Source organism: Rhipicephalus sanguineus, chromosome 4 (genome assembly GCF_013339695.2).
Source record: "Rhipicephalus sanguineus isolate Rsan-2018 chromosome 4, BIME_Rsan_1.4, whole genome shotgun sequence".
Taxonomy (NCBI): Eukaryota; Metazoa; Arthropoda; class Arachnida; order Ixodida; family Ixodidae; genus Rhipicephalus; species Rhipicephalus sanguineus.
This window is the reverse complement of record NC_051179.1, coordinates 115,362,836-115,383,458: the sequence shown is the minus strand read 5'-3', so window position 1 is coordinate 115,383,458 and position 20,623 is coordinate 115,362,836. Positions and strand designations below refer to the sequence as shown.

The window sequence follows — 20,623 nt, the reverse complement described above, 5'->3', positions numbered from 1 at the left end:
TTAACTGAATATGTATCAGAATAAATAAATAAATAAATAAATAAATAAATAAATAAATAAATAAATAAATAAATAAATAAATAATTCACAGGTCCCTCATGCATTCGCCTAAGTCTACTCGGAGGCGAAAGCCATCTTCCTTTTCATTTCAGCCTATTGTACCAATTCCCCCCCCCCCCCCCCCCCCCCCCCCCCCCAGGAACGCTTTGAACACCTTACGTGGTTTTGTACAGCCCCCGGGATCGCAGGCATTTACGGGGTTTTGAAGTGCCTCCCGGATTGCTCCACCTTTGACCCAACGGCGAAGCCACGGGACAATGACGTCATACATTTCGGCAATCTGTGACGTCCTGGTGACGTCGTAAGGGCACGTCATATGGTGACGTCATCACGTGATGATGCTTTTTCGCATCACTCAAGTAGACGCCGCCGACGGTGAATTTTCGCGTTTGATGAGGCATGTAAGGCTTTCGCCTTAATAAGCTGCGAAGGCAACAAAAACAAGTTGACGCCTATCGCCCGCGTACTAGTGACGCAAGCACGCAATTCGGAGTTCATCGAGCAGTGACTAAATGAGAGGCCGGCTCCTACGACAGACGCCGTACAACAACACGCTGACTACAAGGATGCGCTTCGCTCTGTCGCGCGGCACATAATGAAAGGAGGAAGAGGGGACGGGGCCTCCACCTGACTGCGCGGCATGCCTTTATACGGCAGCACGCCGGGAGTCATCAGTTGACTTCGCAAGGCCGCGCCGTGAGGTTCTTTCAGTGAACGCACTCGTCTGCCGCTCGGACTGTTGGCAATTGCACGCACGATGCCCGACCTCAGGGGTAAAGTGGCCATCATAACGGGTGAGTTCTGAAAGCTTGCGCATTCTTTGCAAGGTGTTCGAGAAGAACAGGGTGGGGGAGTGGAACGCAGGATTTCTTGCCTTTTTGAGTACTCGAACTGCTACACACTCATTCTATAGACGAACAGATAACTACAATGCGCTGCCTAATGGTTCCATTTTGCTTGATCCAGTCGAGTAGTTCATGTGTTTTTTGTGTTAATGATTTTTTCTGTCATTCTTTAGTGTGTGAGCTTTAGTTTCTACATTTTTTTTATATTACCCTAGTAGATAGCGCTTTCTGTTTCACAATTGAAGTGCTTTTTTTTCTGTTTGCAAACTCGATTCCCACTCCATTCCCGCGATTGTTACGCCGCATGGTAGCTGATCCAATAAACAAAAAAAAAAGGAACGGCAGTAGCACAGCGGCTAAGCTGTCGCGCTGTTGAACCCAGAGACTCGGGCCATTGTACTTAATTTAGGTCCCCATGGAAGAAATAGGAAATGGTCAAAATTATTCCGGAGTCCCTGCACCACGGCATAACTCGAAATATTATCCTGAATTTGACCGAAATCCTCAGAATTTTTTTTTACAGTTGCTTTCACATGCGTTTGTCCTCGCCTGCTCGGGCCCACTCTGATTTGCAGTATTACATAAATAATATGCAAAATAATCGAGACAGCAACTCAATCATTTTGAGCGAGACATGTTATACTAATCATCAAAAAGTGGATTCTATAAGTTCTATCAAGTTGAGTCAATAATTTTTTTTTCAAATCGACGGAAATGGCGGTTTGGAGCAAATACTTACAAATTCTCAGAAATACGTAGTTTAGCCCGTGTCGCAGTTCCGTGAAGTGAAATTCTGAGCTCATACATCTTGACCAGACCAATGTGACTCGAGCAATGTAGAGCTTGTATTAAAGTTTTGCAAAGTTTTGGGGGGTTTTGAGAAACTCCTAAGCACGAATTTTGGTTAAATTCCAACTCGGTGTGTCTTTCAATAATTCGTTCACTTTGGAATTACAAGGGTGTGCAACCTAAACAGTTTTCAAATGCTCCGTTGGCTGGAGCTACAAACGTGGAAAATTCCTACTAGAATTGATTCTGGTTTTGTCATGTGAAAAAAATAGGCATATGAAAATAATTACTGAATGATCTAGAAATTCAACTTCTCGAGTTGTTAGACGTTGCATCACGTTTAGTTTAGGAATGAAACCTGCGATAAATATTACCAATCGCTGCCTAGAATCGTGCTTTGAGAGTTGGGTATCATTTTGTAATCGGGTCACTTTCGATATATGGGGTTTCTTTGTTTCGCGTGCTTTCCCGATTGCCCGCTACCACACTTTGCCTAGACATATTATATAACTAACTTTTACTAAGTATCTCACTACTCACTCAATTTCCGTCGATTTTCACCGTATGAATGCACAGTCCTTCTTCACTTGGTTTTTTTTTTTCGTTATAGCTTTTGCTCCTCAAGACATCAGTAATCAGCGTCGCTCGAACACCGTTTTTTTTTTCTTTTTTTGTACTGTCCAAGCGGTCGGCGTGGCTGCGCATAAGGTTTCCGCGGCGTTTGCTCCACTTTCCACGCGAAAGCCTGCTAAACTTTTAAATGCGAAGCATTTCTTAGCGAACCTTTGGCACTTTGAGCGTTTCTATGTACGTATCTATCTGTCTATCTGTATAACCGCCTACGTCTGGGTTCTTACATGATCGCCTCCTTAACTTGGTGTAGACCTAAATTGATGTGGGAGGGCAAGAAGATTTAACGAATATGACCGGCGGATCATGACATGAATAACGTGAAAATCCTGTCGCGTGCGTCGTCAAACCCTTTCCTCCAGACACGTGGGCCACATACGCGTTTACCACGGGCCGCGGTGTACGGGTATGCGCCACAGGTTATTCACAGTTGATATCTACGTAGGAACGGTGAGAACAGACATTGGTAATTTAAATTCAAGAGTGTTAAGAAAAACCGACATGAGCAGCGTTGACCCGACTAATGGAAAGAATATATATTAAAGGAGCACTGACACAATATTTCGAAGGCGAGATAATGAGTTAAATAGATGTATGCGGAGCCGTACACAGCGTCTACGAAATATCAAGGGCCAATATAGCCTAGAACATATTTAAAATCAATTTTAAAGTGCATGCCGCGCGACTGAGCGAGATGCGAGCGCTTCGCGACGCCGACATCAACGCGGGGGGTGTGTAAACAAACCTACGTCACGAGTTTGTGTTGGCTGGTGGCTGGTTGTGCCCTTGCGCTTGTGCCGTGCTACCTGCCATTTCTTCCTCCGTGCCTGCGGCTTGGCGTGTTCTGGTTGTGTTCTCTTCCGCTGTTCGCTCGTCGTGCCCTTTGGCAGATGTTATGGCCCGCTCACGCTAGCGGCAAGCCTGCCGCAACGGCACCGTGCCGCAGAACGTCGGCCGTCGCCGCACGCGCGAGAGCTGTCCAACTTGCACGGCAAGCTTCGCCGGCGAGGCATTCGCGCCTCCGAAAAACATGGCAGCACTGCCAAAAGCGGTTGTCGTCCACTTCGAATCTATCAAGTGGCCGCCGTGCGCTCTGTAACGTGTAAGTTCCGAACTGATGCTACCATTTGCTTTAGATTTATGTCCTTAAGCTTCGACAGCAATGTATTCGTCCCGATTCGGCGCCGTTTTTGAGAGCCATAGTCAAATAATCGATGCTGTAAGCTTAGCGAGTCGAGATGGGCGCTTCCGAATGTTCGGAGGACATAGATTACGCGTTTGTTAGTTGTTTATAATCCTCCATAGCTGGCGCCACTTCACCTGGTTCGGCGCCCACCGCACTCACGCTCGCGCCTCGCCTACGTCACAATTTTGCGTGTTCACGTGGCCAGCTGTGGCTACCCGTCCTCCGGAAGTAGTGCTGCCCAGCTCGGTGCTTTGAAACCGAAACTGCGACTGGGCGCTCTAAAAACGTCTCTAAATAAATAACCGTCGCACACTCGCGCAAGCGAGGTTTGCAGCCGTGATAAGTGGATCATAAGCTATCTATTGCAACAAAAAAGACAAGGTGCAAAATTTTTGTGTCAGTGCTGCTTTAAGATCTCAGCAGGAATCCAACCCAAGCATTTTGTGTGGCTATCAGGTATTCTACCACAGAGCCACGCCAGAGCTTTTTTTCCGTGTGTTGTCCATGAGTGGAATAGCCTAGATGCATCCATAACTAAAACTGTATCACAGCACCATTTTGTTAAGTTATTAGAAGATGTCATACGTAGTTAGAAAGACAGCTTTTGTGTAATTATGTTTTCTCAACGTCCATTTGTCTGAACCGAATTCTTTGTAATGACGTTTGTTTAAAATTCCACTTTTCTGAGCGAAACTTTTCTTGCTAGTTTTTTTTGTATTCTTTCTGTTGCATAAGTTAGTTTGTTGTAAAATTATATTGCTTATTTGATTCATATTTCAGTGTTGAAGATTCCAATTTTAGTTTATGTCAGTTTGTCGCATTTGTTTACTGATTACGGGTTTTTGTATTTTGACTTTGAAAAATTACTGTATTTGCTTTTTGCCCGTTGTTTCAAATTTACATTTATGTACACCCACCTACCGCCCACCTGCTATGCTATCGACATGAGACTGGCAGTATTTTAAATAAATAAACTGGTTTGGAAAAACAGCCTATGCAGGCGTAATGTCGGTGCGACGTCAATTGCGGTTGTGGTGCTGGCCATCTAATTTTAGAACAAAGCAACAAACTCTACATATGCACTCCTATGACACAGGCGTCATATCACATTAACGGGTGTGGTTCCACTGTTGTCTCCGTTTTTATAGCAGTCTAATAAACGTTACATTTGTATTCCTATGATTCAACAAACTATATTGAAGCACTGCTTAATTAACGAATGTTACGTATGCTATTCGCATGATTGCACCATAAAGTGTACTTAGTTTCGATAATACTGACGTATGTACTCTAACGTGAGGGCTGACGTTACCTCGCATCATAACTTACCCTTTAAACGCCACTTTTGTCGACGTCCCTGGTAAGCCCACGATGTGCACACAGCTACTACACTTACAAAAACACATCGATTCACCTCGTAACCCTTGTCTCAAAGCCATAAAATACAGCATAGAAGTGCTCGCTGACTGCTTAGCATGAAACCGATTCCCACAATGCGTGGGATCTGCGGATTTTTTTTTAATCACGCGAATGCTATAAATACGAAGTGAACGCGCAGTTCGCTCACTTTCCTCGATCAACGAAACGCGAGGCTGGACATGTGACTTTAGGACGAACCACGCGAACGCCGTTTTTAGAATTCCTTAGGAGCTGGCTCGCCAGGTTCTTAAGCTGGGGCGAAGTCCCGCGCCGTAACCTTAGTTCCAGAGGCGACCGCCACAGGCGCAGCTCGTGCGAAAGAGAAGTCTTCTTCCTCTTGTTCTTCGAGCGCCTTCATGATGATATTAACGCAGGCAAAACCACATATAGCATAGCCAACTGTAGCATGCGGCGCTCGCTCGACTCCGGCGCGTGCTCTACTTTGATAGGAGATCGCTGGCGGGCAACAACTGCGCGCTTCCTCTCTCTTTCGACAGTCGTCATTCAGTGCGCTTCGATACTAATAACATAAACGAAGAAGACAAGGCGGCGGAGCGGAGGGCTCGCAAGGTGTCCTGCGGACTCCGAGATACAAGCCCGCGAAGCCAAAGCAGCGCGGAAGCGGCGGCAAGATAACCTCGAAAAGGTAAGGGCGCGGGATGCAGCGGCCAAGCGCCGAAAGCGGTCGCTACCTGAAGTTAGTGGCGCCGACGCGCGCTTCAAGCGTGATTTCCCCGACCACACGTTCGGCCACAGCTGCAAGGTCTGCGACCGCTTGTGGTTCGACAACAACCTGACCACAATCGCTACTATAACAACGTGTCACGTCTCTATATGATATTAGAGGAAATGTACGGAGCATTCACTGTTTACCCGATCATCTCCGAGGCAGCTACTCAATCATCATTCAATTCGTGGATGCGGCGTGATTTTTTTTAATCACGCGAGCCGCAGAGACGAAGTGAAAACGCAGAGCCATGAGGGGCGCGATTGGCTCTTCCCTTCTTCCGCTTTTCTTAAGGTTTCTCGGGAGCGCTTGCAATGAGGATGGGATTGAGAGAGAGAGAGAGAGAGAGACGGGAGACGGCGGTGGCACGGCAAAGAGACTTTATTAAACGCGATCCGAAAAACAACCGAAACCACACTCGAAATTCACACAATAAAAAAAATACATATAACAAAAATTCATCAAAAGCATTTTTAGGCTAAGCTGGGTCTCTAACCCCTCTAACAGTCTGGCCACACTAGCTTCTAGATAGCGTCCAAAATGGAGCCTCCTTGCTTGTCGTACGATCGGCGCGACGTCAAAGTCGATCCTTCGTCGTCCGTATTGCGTCGCGCTCGCCGTCGACGTTCTCGTGTGGAGCACACATAAGAAAACGACTCGACACGTCCGCCTAGCGCCGAAGCCTAAAACCTACCAACTTTTTCTTTATTTTTAGGGGCGAAGCTCCTTAAGGCGGCACCCGTTCGTCCCTCGTAGTCGTCGTCGTTGTAGTAGTAGCAGTAGTAGTAGTCGCAGTCCGTAACAAGTCTTACGCTTTGATCTCCAAGGTGGTGCCGGTGGGAGATTTTTCCTGTGCGTTGTTGAACAATAAAAAATTCGCAGCGTGCGCGTTAACTAAAAGCCGAATTCTTCTGTCTCTCATTCCCCATTAGCAGCCATTGGCATGTTCCAGTAGGAAACGGTAGTAGAAGTAGAAGTGTAAGTGTTAGCTAAAGGCCGACTTCTTCTGTCTCTCATTCCCATTAGCAGCCATTGTTTACCTCCAAGGTAGTGCCTGGTGAGATTTCTCCTGTGCGTGAATAAACAGTAAAATTTTTGTTCGAAACGCCGTTGATTGATGAAATAAACCAACGAAAGACGCCAGATGTTTTCTAAAAGCAAAACGAAAGAACGCCAGATGTTTCTAAAGCAAAACGAAAAGACGCCAGCTGCTTAACAAAAGACGCCAGATTTTTCGAAAGCAATGGTTTTCTAAACAATGAAAATTCACAGCGTACATGTAAAATTAAAGTGAGCTGCAAGTCGTCATAGCTCATCTAACCTTTAGTATAAACGCGCCCGATCTCACGTCGGTGATGATGTACTGGGCAGAATTCACGGAAGATTCACGGTTTACCGATGAACCTCCGCAGCTTCGCCCACTCATCATCATTCACTCCGTGGATATGCTGTGATTTTTCTGCTCCCCTCGCGCCAGCCTTGCTGCCGCGCCGCACGAGGTCACGTCCGACCTCTTCTTTCTTCACTGTGCAATCCCGTCGATGTCGGTGGCGCTACATAGTTCCTTCCCTTAGAGAGCCGCATGGTCTGCGAACGAAATCAGCACTGCCAGGAAACTCTGCGGATTGAAGTAGTGTCCGCAGCGACGGGAACGGAGACATGTGGCACTGGATTGAGCCAGGCGACTGTGGGAGTCGTCTCACAGTAGGCTGGCTTCAGGCGCTCCAGTGCGATGGTGTCAGGTTTGCCATGAGCATCTACGACATATGTACACTCGCGTTTCTCCAGTACCGGAAAGGGCCCGAGGTAGTGTGGGTGGAGAGCAGGCCGAATAGGTCCAAAGCGCACGAAAATGTGGGTTGCATTGGTCATGTCAGATGTAATGTATGGTATGCGGTCTGGAGGAGGACGTGTCGGACAGGATTTAAGATTCCGGAAGAGGTCCCTAAGAAGGTGTACGTATTCGTGAGTAGACAGAGCTGCCGAGGGTGGTTCTGGGGAGAAGAAGTCGTAGGGCAGACGGAGCGGAGTGCCGTATACGAGCTCCGCGCTCCAGCACCCGAAGTCTGAATTCAAGGCGCAGCGGATACCCAGAAGTACCAGTGGCAGACGTTGAACCCATTGCGATGGCGTGCCATGGGCCATCAGTGCTGCCTTGAGCTGTCGATGGAAGCGTTCTACGAGGCCATTGGTCTGGGGGTGGTAGGCAGCCGTGCGAACACGATGCGTGCCGAGCAAGCTTAGGGAGAATGCTGACCTGTGCGCCTGTGTCAATTAGGAAGCGTTGCCCAGTGACCTTGTCGTTGACATAGAAGACGCGACATGGGGTAGGCCCGTGACAGCTTGTCGGCGCTAGCGGTCGGCCGGACGGTTTTCCGACCAGGTGCAAGGGAGGAGGCATTGACGCGCGCGAGCGCCAAAACGGCGGTGGTACCAGCAAATGTCAGACTGCTGTGATTCACTGTTGCGCTGGCTCTCGATGGATGGGAGGCGTCGATAAGATGGAGAACGGCGACGTCGACGCGAAGGAGGAGAAGCGCTCCTACGAGTAGTGGCAACCAGAAGCTTCTCCAGTCTGTCGCATAACTCAGCGACGGGAAATGATGGTGATTCTGGCTCGGACCGCTTTGTCAGTGAAGGGCTGACGGCGTGCGATGCTGAAGCCGGAATTGCAGCTGGAACCACTGGAAGTGGACTGACAACTTCCATAGCCTTGTCAGCCACTGTAGCGAGCTCTGACAAATTCTGGGTTGAAGCAGTTGCCAGCACCATCTGGACTTGGGTGGGCAAGCGCTGAAGGAATAGCTCACGGACGAAGGTGCTGTCCGTAGTGGAAACGCGTGGGCCGAGCAGATTAAGGAATCGACGCAGTAGCTGGCTTGGCCGTTGATTGCCGAGTTGTTCGATTGAGAGTAGCTGTTGCAACCGTGTGCGTTCCGACATAGCCGTGCGGTCCAGTATAGCAGCCTTAATTGCGTCGTAAGGCGACTCTGGTAGGACGTGCGCGAACGAATGGAGAAGGTAGGAAATTTCGTCGATGACGGCCGCTGGAAGCACGTCGACCACAAGGAGGTACTTGTGAGTCTGGGACGTAATCCGCGAGAGTTCAAAACGGGCCTCTGCTTGGATGAACCACGCCGAGCGGTTCCGTTCCCAGAACTCTGGCAGTCGGATGGTGTTCGAAATAACCGCAGCGGTTGAAGAGGTCTCGGCGTTGGCCGAGTTGGTCGAGGCTTGCTGGCGTTCGTTGCCGGTGGTTGACATGGCTCCACGTTTTTTAAAGACGATAGTCTTTCTTGGGGAACTTAAACGCAGAAATTTTGGTCTGTCTTTCTGTCTTTCTGTTTGTCGGCACGTCCCTAGATTCAGCCACTCGGCCAAAGTTGAACCACTTGCCCAAGGGCCAGCCGTTTTGAACTGGTGCGGCTGTTCATACTTGTGAACGTTGTCGATCAAAAAGTAAATATCATGCATATCTGAGGTGCAACATCACTAGGTAAATATTAGGTGGCGTGTTCCTTTAATAGAAAATGCATACATACGTAATTTTAAGGACCCTAGTTTCTTAAGCTGCGCTGAAAATGCATAAGAATGGAAGCTTGAGCGAGTTGGTATGCGTTCATCTTTGTTGAAACAGCGCTCACTAGACGACGACGAAGTAAAAGAAGGCACAGGACATGCGCTGCCTGTCCTGTGCCTTTTACTTCGTCGTCGTCTAGTGAGCGCTGTTTCAACAAAGCTGAAAATGCGACTGCGCTGACATTTGCCTTCCTCCGTGCCCTTCGCACGAGCTCATTGTTGTGTTTAGGTTTCGGTTCTGTATTGCACTGTACGAATGCCATGGGTTGGTGTTGAAAAAATTTAGTTTTGAGAAGGCCAAGAAGGTGAAAAAAAATATTTAAAAAATGAAAAAGCAGCGTTGTGGGCGGCCTTCAGGCTGCCGGTTGTGGGCGCCGCTCTGGCGTTCCTGTTTTACCCAGGCGACGTGTAAATAAAAGAGTGTGTGGAGAGTACTCGTTGAGTGCGGACGTTTCTATGCTTCAGCGCTTCGCGCCAAACCGCGTTTTCGGGCTGGCTGGCGTCCCCGCCGGTCGCGTTGGTCACCGCCGGTCTTCGCCTGCTGCTGCGCCGGGACTACCAGCACGCAATACAGCACTCATGTTTCCCGACGTATTGCCAGATGGCGTCCATATCTCACACAGCGCCTCTTCTATCGTCTTTACACGACATTTGCAGCGAAGCACGCAGATACGCGGCCAATTTTTTGTTTCGTGTTGCACGTTCCGATTAGGCACAAGTTGCTACTTGTACCAAACGTCTGGGTCACCAATTTGTGGAGCACACATAAGAAAACGACTCGACGCGTCCGTCTAGCGCCGAAGCCTAAAACCAACCAACTTTTAACACGAAAGTGTTTTATGCCGGGGTCCACCAAGTACATCCGTCACGGATATGACGTTGATAAAATGGACGCCAACGGGTGATAAAGAAAAAAAAAACTCGGCAGATACCCCGTACCGTGGGAGTCGATGTTATGCGAAGCATGCGGCGGGTAGGTGACTGTGACTTAAATTTTTTTACTGAGCGACACGTTAGAAAATGACGCTAAAGATTTGTATATATTTTATACGCATATATATATATGTTGAAGAACTGCATATGTGTTACATACGCAGTTGTTTACGGTAGGGTAACGCTGCCAATGACAACGTGGGTATTACCAACACCAGAAGCGGTAAGCTGATATGTAGTGCTTATACGTGTCCCGAGAACGCACGCGCGTTTCACGAACGAACCCGTGTGTACGTGTGCAAGAAGTTCTTGACAGTTCTTGAACAAGGGTATGATCAGCATGATCAGTGAGCACCAGCAGCTGCTCATGACTTGTTATAGGATCCGGTCGTGATTGTGGTGAAGAGGGGTCCATGTGTATTGAAGTATATGGTATAGTAGAGCTGATAAATTCGTGGATGCCTCGGTCATTTCGTCGACAAATTGTCTGCCGACAGAGCCGGCGACATGTCGGAACCTGAAGCCACCCTTCGCGTTGGCAGGGTATAGGCAATCGAGGCTGGTAGGCCTGGATAGTGCTACGTAGACCAACATCAGTGGATGGTGTTTGTCGTATTCGTAGACTACCTGGGCGTATGTGGCCTATGTAGCCTAGTCTACAAAGCGGCTGTCAATCAATCTGACATCATCCTCGGTCAGCATAAGGCCATTGCCCAGCCTCTTAAGAAACGAAGAGGACACTTCGTCGTTCTGGTGGACGAAGTGCACTTTACGATGCGGTGATGTGGATATCATATGTAACTTTCGTTAATGTATTCCTCCGGGGTCGAGCAATGCTTCAATATAGCTTGCTGAATCATAGGAATACAAACATCATGTTTATTAGACTGCTATAAAAGCGGAGCCAACACTGGAACTACAGACGTCAATCTGATATGACGCCCGTATCGTAGGAGTACGGATCGTAGGAGTATCACGTAGTGTTTATTGCTTTCTTGTAAAATTAGATAGCCAGCACCACAACCACAATTGTCGTTGCACTGATATTACGCCTGCGTAGGCTGTTTTTCCAAACCAATTTGTAGACCTGGCGTGGCTCCGTGGTAGAATACCTGATTTCCACGCAGAATGCTTGGGTTCGATTCCTGCTGGGATCCTAATTTTCATTATTTTCATTCGTTGAGTCAACGCTGCCGATGTTGGTTTTACTTAACTCTCTAGCATTTAAGTTACCAATGTCTGTTCTCGCCGTTCCTGGGTAGACATAAACTGTCAATCACCTGTGGCGCATACCCGTACACCGCGGCCCGTGGTAAACGGGTATTTGCCACACGTGTCTAGTGGAAAGGGTTTGACGACGTACGCGACAGGATATTAACGTTATTTATGTCATGACCCGGCGGTCATATTCGTCAAATCCTCTTATCCTCCCATGCAAATTTTGGTCTACACCACGGTGTAAGATATATACTCTTTAGGTGAGGACACTCGCGAGACGCGATCGACCAGATAAAGTAACAACGCCGAGAGCCCGTCGGACCGCTGACGGCAGCGGATACCTACCGGCGGGATGATGCAACTTCAACACAAAAACGCGTTCCCGTAGCAACTGGCGCTTCGCGGGAAATCTGAATTTCCTAGTCAGCGAACGCGGCTACGGCACGCCAGCAACTCAAGTTAGAAACGCATACCGCGTTTTTCACGAGCAAAAAAACTAGACATGCAGCGGACGCCGGCGTTGCCGCCGACTGCGTCGGTTGCTATAGCAACGCTGCAGGAAGCATTTTCTCTCTTTAAGTTGCGTCTTCTCGCCGCTAGATACCCGCTGCGGTTACCGGACCAACAGACCCGCACCGTTGTTACTTTATCTGGTCGAACGCGCTCTGCATGCAAGCCGAGAAGTGTCCACACCTAAACAGTATATATCTTACACCATGGTCTACACCAAGTTAAGGAGGCGATCATGAGAGCGCCCAGACGTAGGCGGCTAGATAGATAGATAGAAACGCTCAAAGCGCCAGAGGTTCGCAAAGAAATGCTTCGCATTTAAAACCAAGAAAAAGATACCCCGCTGGGAATCGAACCCACGACGTTGCGGCCGCGACGGCAAGCGCCCGATGCACTACCGACTAAGCTAACTCGGGAGCACGGTGTAAGATATATACTCGTGCAGCTCCCACGTCCACCAACGGGATTTCTCCGCCGCCGACTGCTTCAATTGCGAGAGCACCGACTAACAAAACTGCTGCAATATGCGTTGCAGAAAGGACGCGAGTTCGACGGGCGAATGTCGTGCCTTGGTGGAGCGAGAGCAGCACCTGCGAGACAGAGGCCAGCGGGACGCACGCGTTTGCGGCTCAGGCTACGAACCTCTACCTCCCGTGTTGCTGAAGCGCAGTGTGTGTTATGTATGCATGAGCACAGGCGTCGGCTACCCTTTACTAGAAAGCGCACACCGTGCCGTTTCTCTCCTTAATTGACGACGCTTTGAAGAAGTGCATACCGGGTACCAATGTTGATTATGAGCTTGTTGATATCATCCTTACGCGGGATTCACGATTCGCTGTGTCCAAATATATGTTCACACCTTCAGCTACCGTGCGCAACGGTTTAATCATGATCATGGGCGTTAGTCGTCGCGATATAGACATGCTGTCAACATGGGTGCATCCACGTCAAACGGTGCTATAGCTGCCAAACACGAATAGGCATTGTACAAGCTCTCATATATCACTACACAATAAGCAGTACTTCTGTGAAGACACGTGTCACTTTCGTGTTATACCGATCCCTATGACAGAGGGATCAGCCATGTTTTTTTCTTCATTGTTCTGCGCCCCTCGCGCCAGCCTTGCTGCCGCGCCGCACGAAGTCACGTCCGACCTCTTCTTTCTTCACTGTGCAATCCCGTCGATGTCGGTGGCGCTACACTCGATTAGTCCCTCCAGTCACCGTCCGCCTGACGAGCCGCTTGTCTCCGTCGACAGTAACCCTGTTGCAATCGAGCTTGGCAGTTTAGCAGAAGTTAGCAGAGTGGCAGGTTAGCAGGGCTTGTTCTTTTCATTCCTCCCTGTGTGCGTCGTCTCGCTTTTCGCGCTGCTTACTTCCATGGTTGGTAGGTTAGGCTTAACAGTCCGCCTGGCCATACTGATCACGCGGCCCTCCGGGGACTGTCGTGTTGGCTCTCGTGTGGGAATGCCAGGAAGGTGAAGTGCTGCCGTTGAACTGGGAACTGCTGTGACGAGGTGCTGCAGGTCCGGGGAGCCTCTCTCGGCGTCTACCAAGGTCGACGGCTGCTTCCCGGGCCTCTCATGCCGCTACCTCCACATCCAAGCGCCTGCTGCTCTCGCCGCCAGTGCGACGTTGACTTTCACCTTCCTCGTACGGCGCTCCACCGAACAATCACCGTTTCTTGTCCTTGGGTTCCGAACCACGGCTCGTCTCGCGTGCCACGAGCCCTATAGCCCGGCCACACGCGTACGCGGGCGTTGCAGGAGTGCGCACCATCGGGGGACTTTCCAAGCCTCGCACACCATCACTACTTTCCGACGTTCGGCACGTGCCTCGTGCCCCTTTATTCATGACAGCTTTGCTGGCTTTTTTTGTACACACGCCGGCTATTCGCAAACGCGACCCTTCTCAAGAAACATAAAAGGCATTCGCTAAAAAATAGGCCGTGATATGAACTTTAAGCTTCAATTATCTATTGAAACAAACAGCACTTCTAAATTATAGTTCATGCTAATGCCAATAACCTAAGAGCCCAGGTGTCCTATTAAAAATATGCACAGATAAAAGTTGCTCTAAATGGAGACGTAAACATTTAGGAACAAAAACAAAAAAGAATTTCAGGAATTATCTATAACTCCACCAGAGCCAAGGTAGGCTTCACTTCCTTGGTCATTATATTTCCCTGAACGCAGGAAAGGTGAAATATTAATGGCATGCGACGAAAAAGGCGAACTCTACGAAGCGTTCATGATCAAGAAAAAAGGGAACGCGTGCGTCAGCAAGACGTCAATCGCGCTTCTTCAAAAGGAGATCGCGTATTTGCCGGTCTAAAGGTGTTATTACGACACGCGGCGGACATTATGGTTGTTGATGCCTCACCGGGACCATGTGACAATCTTGCACTTCTTTTTGGTTCTTATTTGTCGTGTATATTTTTTGTTGCAATAAACTTGTGCACAGTTATTCGTCAGCGCTTGTGTTGTTTGATTCGTACCCTCCGTCCCATTTTCGCGCTGGTTTCATCTCATTATAACATGTACCAAATGGCCCTTCAAAATACCCATCTGCAACAGCAGCAAAAGCCGCATTTTCAGAATGCTTTACTTGATAGCTTAGGCGAAACACAACTTGCGCCTACGAGTCGCGCGACGCGCTCGCAGCGCTTTGGAGCCAGCTTGTCATAACTGTATAACGCTAGGGCTCTGATTCTATTGAACGTCGATCCAGGCTAGTGTTGCTTCTGCTGCCATCAATTTCTAGGTACTTAGATTTAGTGGCGAGTGAGACGTCCTTCAAAAATGCACGTGATGAGTGGATCAGGTGCGCTTGCGCTGCATACAGTTCATTGAATTTGAGACCGGGGCGACTGGTGAGGTCTGTCGAGCATGCTCAAACGCGATATTAAAGCGCGAAAATACACGTACAGTACATTTTCGCTAAATACAGTGTTGAGTGTATATTTCTTGCTTGTGTTGAGCGGCCGTTACATTTGGTGGCAGCGGTGGGATTCGGCAGTATGGAACACACGAAGGACGACTATAGGAGCGACGCTCTTGCGGAGATCTTGGAGCGGTACGGTAGGAAGTGGGAAGCCTTGATTGAACAGATGCGCCGTCACTTGGCCAACACACTGGGAAGCACCTCTCTTGCCACTAATTCCGTTGTCCCAGCGGTAGGTGCTCAGCACGTCAGCGATGAGCGCGCGGTTCGTCAGGAACAAAGCCAGCTTTGCTCGAGGAACAAGCCAGGTGGGCGTAAGGACGAACGCGAATGCGCTTCTGACGGCACGTCTAATGATAAGGAGGACGCGTGCGTGGAGCGAAGCAGAAGCGCGTACAACGAGCGGAGACGACAGAGATAGATGTGTGTGAAAAGGCGGTTCTCACTATTGTTGAAAGCAGCGGTTCAGAGAACCCGGCGTACGACACAAGCGCAGAAGCACGATGCAGGCGCCGAAGAAAAGAGAGAAAAAGAAAATTAGAACATCAGTTTGATGAAGGAGTGCACGGCGATCGCTGCTTGAGACCTTTTATCGCAGCTGGAACCACCTATAGTGACTCTGCAACACGACACCTCAGCGAACCTGTGTCCCAAGCTCCGACGTCAACGAAAGCCAGAGCGAGATTTCAAACCACTATTCCGCCCACTTCCAACAGCCATCGTGGATTCACCGAAGACTGACAGCAATGAGACCTCTGCATCTAAGGTGGAAATGTCAGGGCACGGTAAAGAGGCGGAAGACATACGTCACTCCTGTTATGACCTCAACGTCTTCAAGCGGGGACGTGTTCCTCAACAGCTGGTGACAGGTGAAATAATAATGAAGAGGCAGCCGAGCCCAGAGACAAGCTGCGAGGACCAGGTGGCAGGTCCACACCTTGGAGAGCACCATTGAAAGAGCAGCGCAACGGAGTTGCCTCGGTGCGCTGTTCATGATCCAGGAGGCCGGGCCACGTGCACTGCGGCAGATGATGCATCCCAAACTCGCGGATGTGGACAGCGGCACCTGCCGCTGCGTTCAGTGTAGCACCACGCCACCTTGGTCAAATAGAACTGACCTCGATGGACTATGTTTATATATATATATATATATATATATATATATATATATATATATATATATATATATATATATATATATATATATATATATATACATACATACATACATACATACATACATACATACATACATACATACATACATACATACATACATACATACATACATACCAGAGGGGTAGCCAGAAATTTTTTTCGCAGGGTTCAACCATCCGTTTTGTATGTTCGTGCGTGCGTTTGTATGTGCGCCTGTATATATACACATACAAAATCGAAAAATTTGGGGGGGGGTTTCAACCCCCCAACCCCCCTGGCTACGCCCCTGATACATACATACATACATACATACATACATACATACATACATACATGCATGCATACATACATACATACATACATACATACATACATACATACATACATACATGTATACATACATACACGCATACATACATACATACATACATACATACATACATACATACATACATACATACATACATACATACATACATACATACATACATACATACATACATACATACATACATAAACATCGACTATATCAGAAGGACTGCTTATTGGGCTAGTTGGTCTTACATACTTATTGCAAGAATTCAGAGCAAGAAATTACACGTACAGAAGAAATAAACTGAACAGACAAGAAGCGCGCTCGTCCTTGTCGGCTGTGTTTCTTTCTTGTGTAAGTATTTCTTTTTTTGCGCTGGAATATTTTAATGATAAGTTTTCTTGCTCGACTGTTAAATGCATTGCAGGCGTAATGATAATATTAAGTTCAAACCTCACCGGCGGCGAATAGCATATTTCCCCTTAGACTTCTTGTTACTTGACCCTTTGGTGGACACAGTGAGCGAACAAATGTTATCGTGTTGAAAACATTATTCCTGAGTTATCAACCACTTCTGGTTTCCAAAAAAGGCAATTCGAAAGTCGAGAAGTGTTTATTGCGAAGAAAAAAGTAGGACCCATATGTCCCACTGCCCACTTGAGGCAGTTTACGTTTGCTCGTTAAATGGCGCGAAGTAATTTGCACGTAGCGGAACGTTTCGCACAACGGCCATGTACTTCGTGCGCACTTTTTCGCTAGTTGAGCACCGGCGGCACCGCCTTCACGTGCCAGTCAAGTTCGGGGGGGTGAGTGTTTCCGGAGAAGCAATGCGCATTCGGAACACCAGCCATCGCGTCATCACTATTGTTAAAGTTCTCTGACAAGCTCCAGAATAGCACAAGTGCTTGCTCAGCAGTGAGACGCCTGTTTTTGTAATTATAAAAAAATTCGGGCCAGCTATGCACTAGTGGCACGAATAATGAGGAAGCAGCGGAGCTGGTGGCGTTGCCGTCCTCCTTTCCATCCTCCTCAGCCTCCTTCCTGTTCCCACCACTTGCTGTATTTACTATAAAAGGCTATGCTGGGTGATCGATAAGATCGAACACGAGCTCCCGTTCACCATTCCCGATTTTGATTAAATTTACTGTAGATCTAGGCATTACACCCAGAACAATGGTGTCGAAGTCAGTTTTGTGAAAAAGGATTTTGTTCACCTGAAAAAAAAAATATACCAATTTTGGCTGCAAAATAGCACTTTTCCGCCAATTTCGCGATTTCTGAATTTTCAGCGCACCCAGGGAAAAAAACGGTGCACTTCTTGGCCACAATATTTATTCCCCTTAAAGAACAAGTGAGATAGAGTCTTATGAGTCTATTATTTTGCTTGCTTGTCGAATCACTTTTGAAGAAAAAATCACAAACTTGGCAAATCGCACAAAATACCTGTAATTCAGGAATTTATTGCTTTAAGGAAGTGAAGGTGAGGATAAAAAAATCGGTTCATATTAACTTTGATACCGTCGCTCTCTTTTAAAATAATTTGCCTGGTTTTACCGCGCCCCGTTTCACTGGATAATTGGGCTGAAACGTAAGTAATTTACGAAAAACGTCGAACTTTGAAAATAGTTTCTCAAAAAGGCCATTTCTAATTTTTTTAAATCCAACTGATTGAAGTCAAGGACGTCATCTACGATTCTGCATAAAAAAGTTGCATTATTTTGGTTGCTAACAAGGTATGGTGCGTCAAATGTTACCAAGCCGGCCTAGCGGCAATGTCGCTCGTTATATGCTGAAACTCGGATATAAATAGTTCAAAATAATTGTGCGGGACCTAATCACAAAGAAGCAGCTCCCCAACCAATGCGCAGCCAGGTGTTGTGGTTCAGCAAGCTTTGTCGTGCGATCAGCCGCTTGACAAACCCGCAGTAGCGGCCGCTCGATGCTGCGGGCGCTCACATTGCACGAGTGCCGCTTCGACTGCGAATGAGCTCCGCTTGCACGCCAAATAACGCTTAAAGGACGAACGAGAGAAGGAATGCATCACTGTGAAAGTTAAAGGCTGTTAAGTGCCAATAAATGTCATAATATGCAACGGAAGCTCTGCCGGCTATTTCGCAGTGAGCACCTCCAGTAGAGCGCTCATGTGTTGTTTTCTCTCTTCTGATGGCCTAAGGATAATAAGGTTCATTCTATGAGCAACATACGACACAAAAGAATGTCATTGACATCTAAAGAAAGCTGTCATATGTGCTTGCGATGATCGAGCAACTCAAACTGCAGTTGTTCTCCATCTCGTGCCAGAACACTTGTGTCAGCCGGCTGTGAAAAGTGTGTCCAAGTCCTTTGCTTCATTAAAAAACCGCATTTACAATACTGGATTGTTGTCCGTCAGCAGATAGAATATTCAACGCACGTCGAGCGTTTATCACGATATTTTACGGCTGCCGGCATAACCGCAGGGAAAAAAGATACACGTGTGCTGTATTGAAGGCGCTCAGTGGGAAATTGCCGGCAGAGTTTTTGTTGCATATTATGACATTTGTTGGCACTTAACAGCCTTTAACTTTCGCAGTGATGCATTCCTTATCTCCTTTGTACTCTGAGCGTAGTTTGGCGAGCAAGCGGAGGTCATCCGCAGGCGAAGCGGCACTCATGTAATGTCAGTGCCCGAAGCATCGATCGGCCGCTGCTGCGGGTTTGTCAAGCGGCTGATCGCAAGACAAAGCTTGCTGAACCATGACACCTGGCTGCGCATTTGTTGGTGTGGAGCTGCTGATTTGTGATTATGTCTCGTACAAGTATTTTTAACTTATATCCAAGTTTCAGCACATAACGACCGACGTGGCCGATAGGCTGGTTTGGTCACATTTCACGCACTATAACTTGTTAGAAACCAAAATAACGCAACGTTTTTTTACGCAGATTGGTAGATGACGTCCTTGACTTCAATCAGCAGGATTAAAAAAATTAAAAGTGGCCTTTTTGAGAGAAGTATTTTCAAAGTTCGGCGTTTTTGGTAAATCACTTACGTTTCAGCCCAATTATCGAGTAAAACGGAGCGCGACAAAACCACGCAAATTACTTTGAAAGAGAGCGAAAGTATCAAAGTTAATATGCTCCGATTTTTATTATCGTCACTTTAACTTGCTTGGAGCAATAAATTTCTGAAATACACGTATTTTGTGCGATTTGCCAAGTTTGTGATTTATTTCTTCAAAAGTGCTTCGACAAGCAAGGGCAATAATAAGCTCATAAAATTGTATTTCACTTGTTCTTTGAGGGGAATAAGTATTGTGACCATGAACTGCACCGTTGTTCCCCTAGGTGCGCTCAAAATTCATAAATCGTGAAATTGGCGAAAAAGTGTGTTTTTTTTTTTGCGGCCAAAAGTTGTATTTTTTTTTCTGGCGAACAAAATTTTTTTCGCAAAAATAACTTCGAAACCATTGTTCTGGGTGTAATGCCAAGGTATACGGTAAATTTCAACAAAATCGGGAATGGTGACCGGGACTTCGTGTTCGATCTTATGTGGACGCACCCTGCTGTGCTTTACCCTGTCAACTCCTTCTCATCCTCACTTCCCTTTACCCCATCTTGCTATGCTATGCAATACACGGCTTTGCTGGCTCTCTCCTTTTTCTATCTCTTTTTTAAAGACGATAGTCTTTCTTGGGGAACTTAAACGCAGAAATTTTGGTCTGTCTTTCTGTCTGTCCTTCTGTCTGTCTTTCTGTCCGTCTTTCTGTTTGTCGGCACGTCGCTCGATTCAACCACTCGGCCAAAGTTGAACCACTTGCCCAAGGGCCAGCCATCGTGAACGGCTGACTAGGTTCATACTTGTGTACATTGTTGATCAAAAAGCAAACATTACGCATATCTGAGGCGCAACATCACTAGGTAAGCATTAGGCGGTGTGTTCCTTTAACAGAAAATACATAGATACGCAATTTTAAAGACCTTGATGGTATGCGTTTAACGTTGAGACAGTAACGCGTTTATTAAAAGATTGCCACAGCTGAAGCGATCAGCGCTCCAAGCCGAGCAAGCGCGAGCGCCAACAGCCACCGTCTTCGTCTTCTTCTTTCGCAGGCGTTCTTGTCTGCGCCGTACCATGTTACAAATCACTCCCCCGCGGAAAAGGAGCCATCCTGGCGACCTAAGGAACAGGTACAGCTGGTGGGTCATAAGGCGGCTTCAGTCGATCGACGTGAACAGTCTCGCGGCCGCGACGACGGCGGCCCGTAGATGATTGAACAGGCTCAATCATATAGTTAACTGGGGATGCTTGACGTAGGACGCGGTAGGGGCCTTCG

At 47.6% G+C, this 20,623-nt stretch overlaps 1 protein-coding gene across 2 annotated transcripts in view; it reads left to right on the top strand.

The window, feature by feature from the left end:
* The first annotated feature begins 714 nt into the window (after positions 1–714).
* Positions 715–20,623, top strand: part of LOC119390606 (uncharacterized oxidoreductase MexAM1_META1p0182) — a 54,890-nt gene continuing 34,981 nt past the window's right edge. For both annotated transcript variants that reach the window (XM_049414876.1, XM_037658195.2), the window contains exon 1: positions 715–854. In XM_049414876.1, the coding sequence (XP_049270833.1) occupies positions 818–854 (37 nt within the window). In that variant the 5' untranslated portion in view covers positions 715–817. The remainder of the gene's footprint in view (positions 855–20,623) is intronic.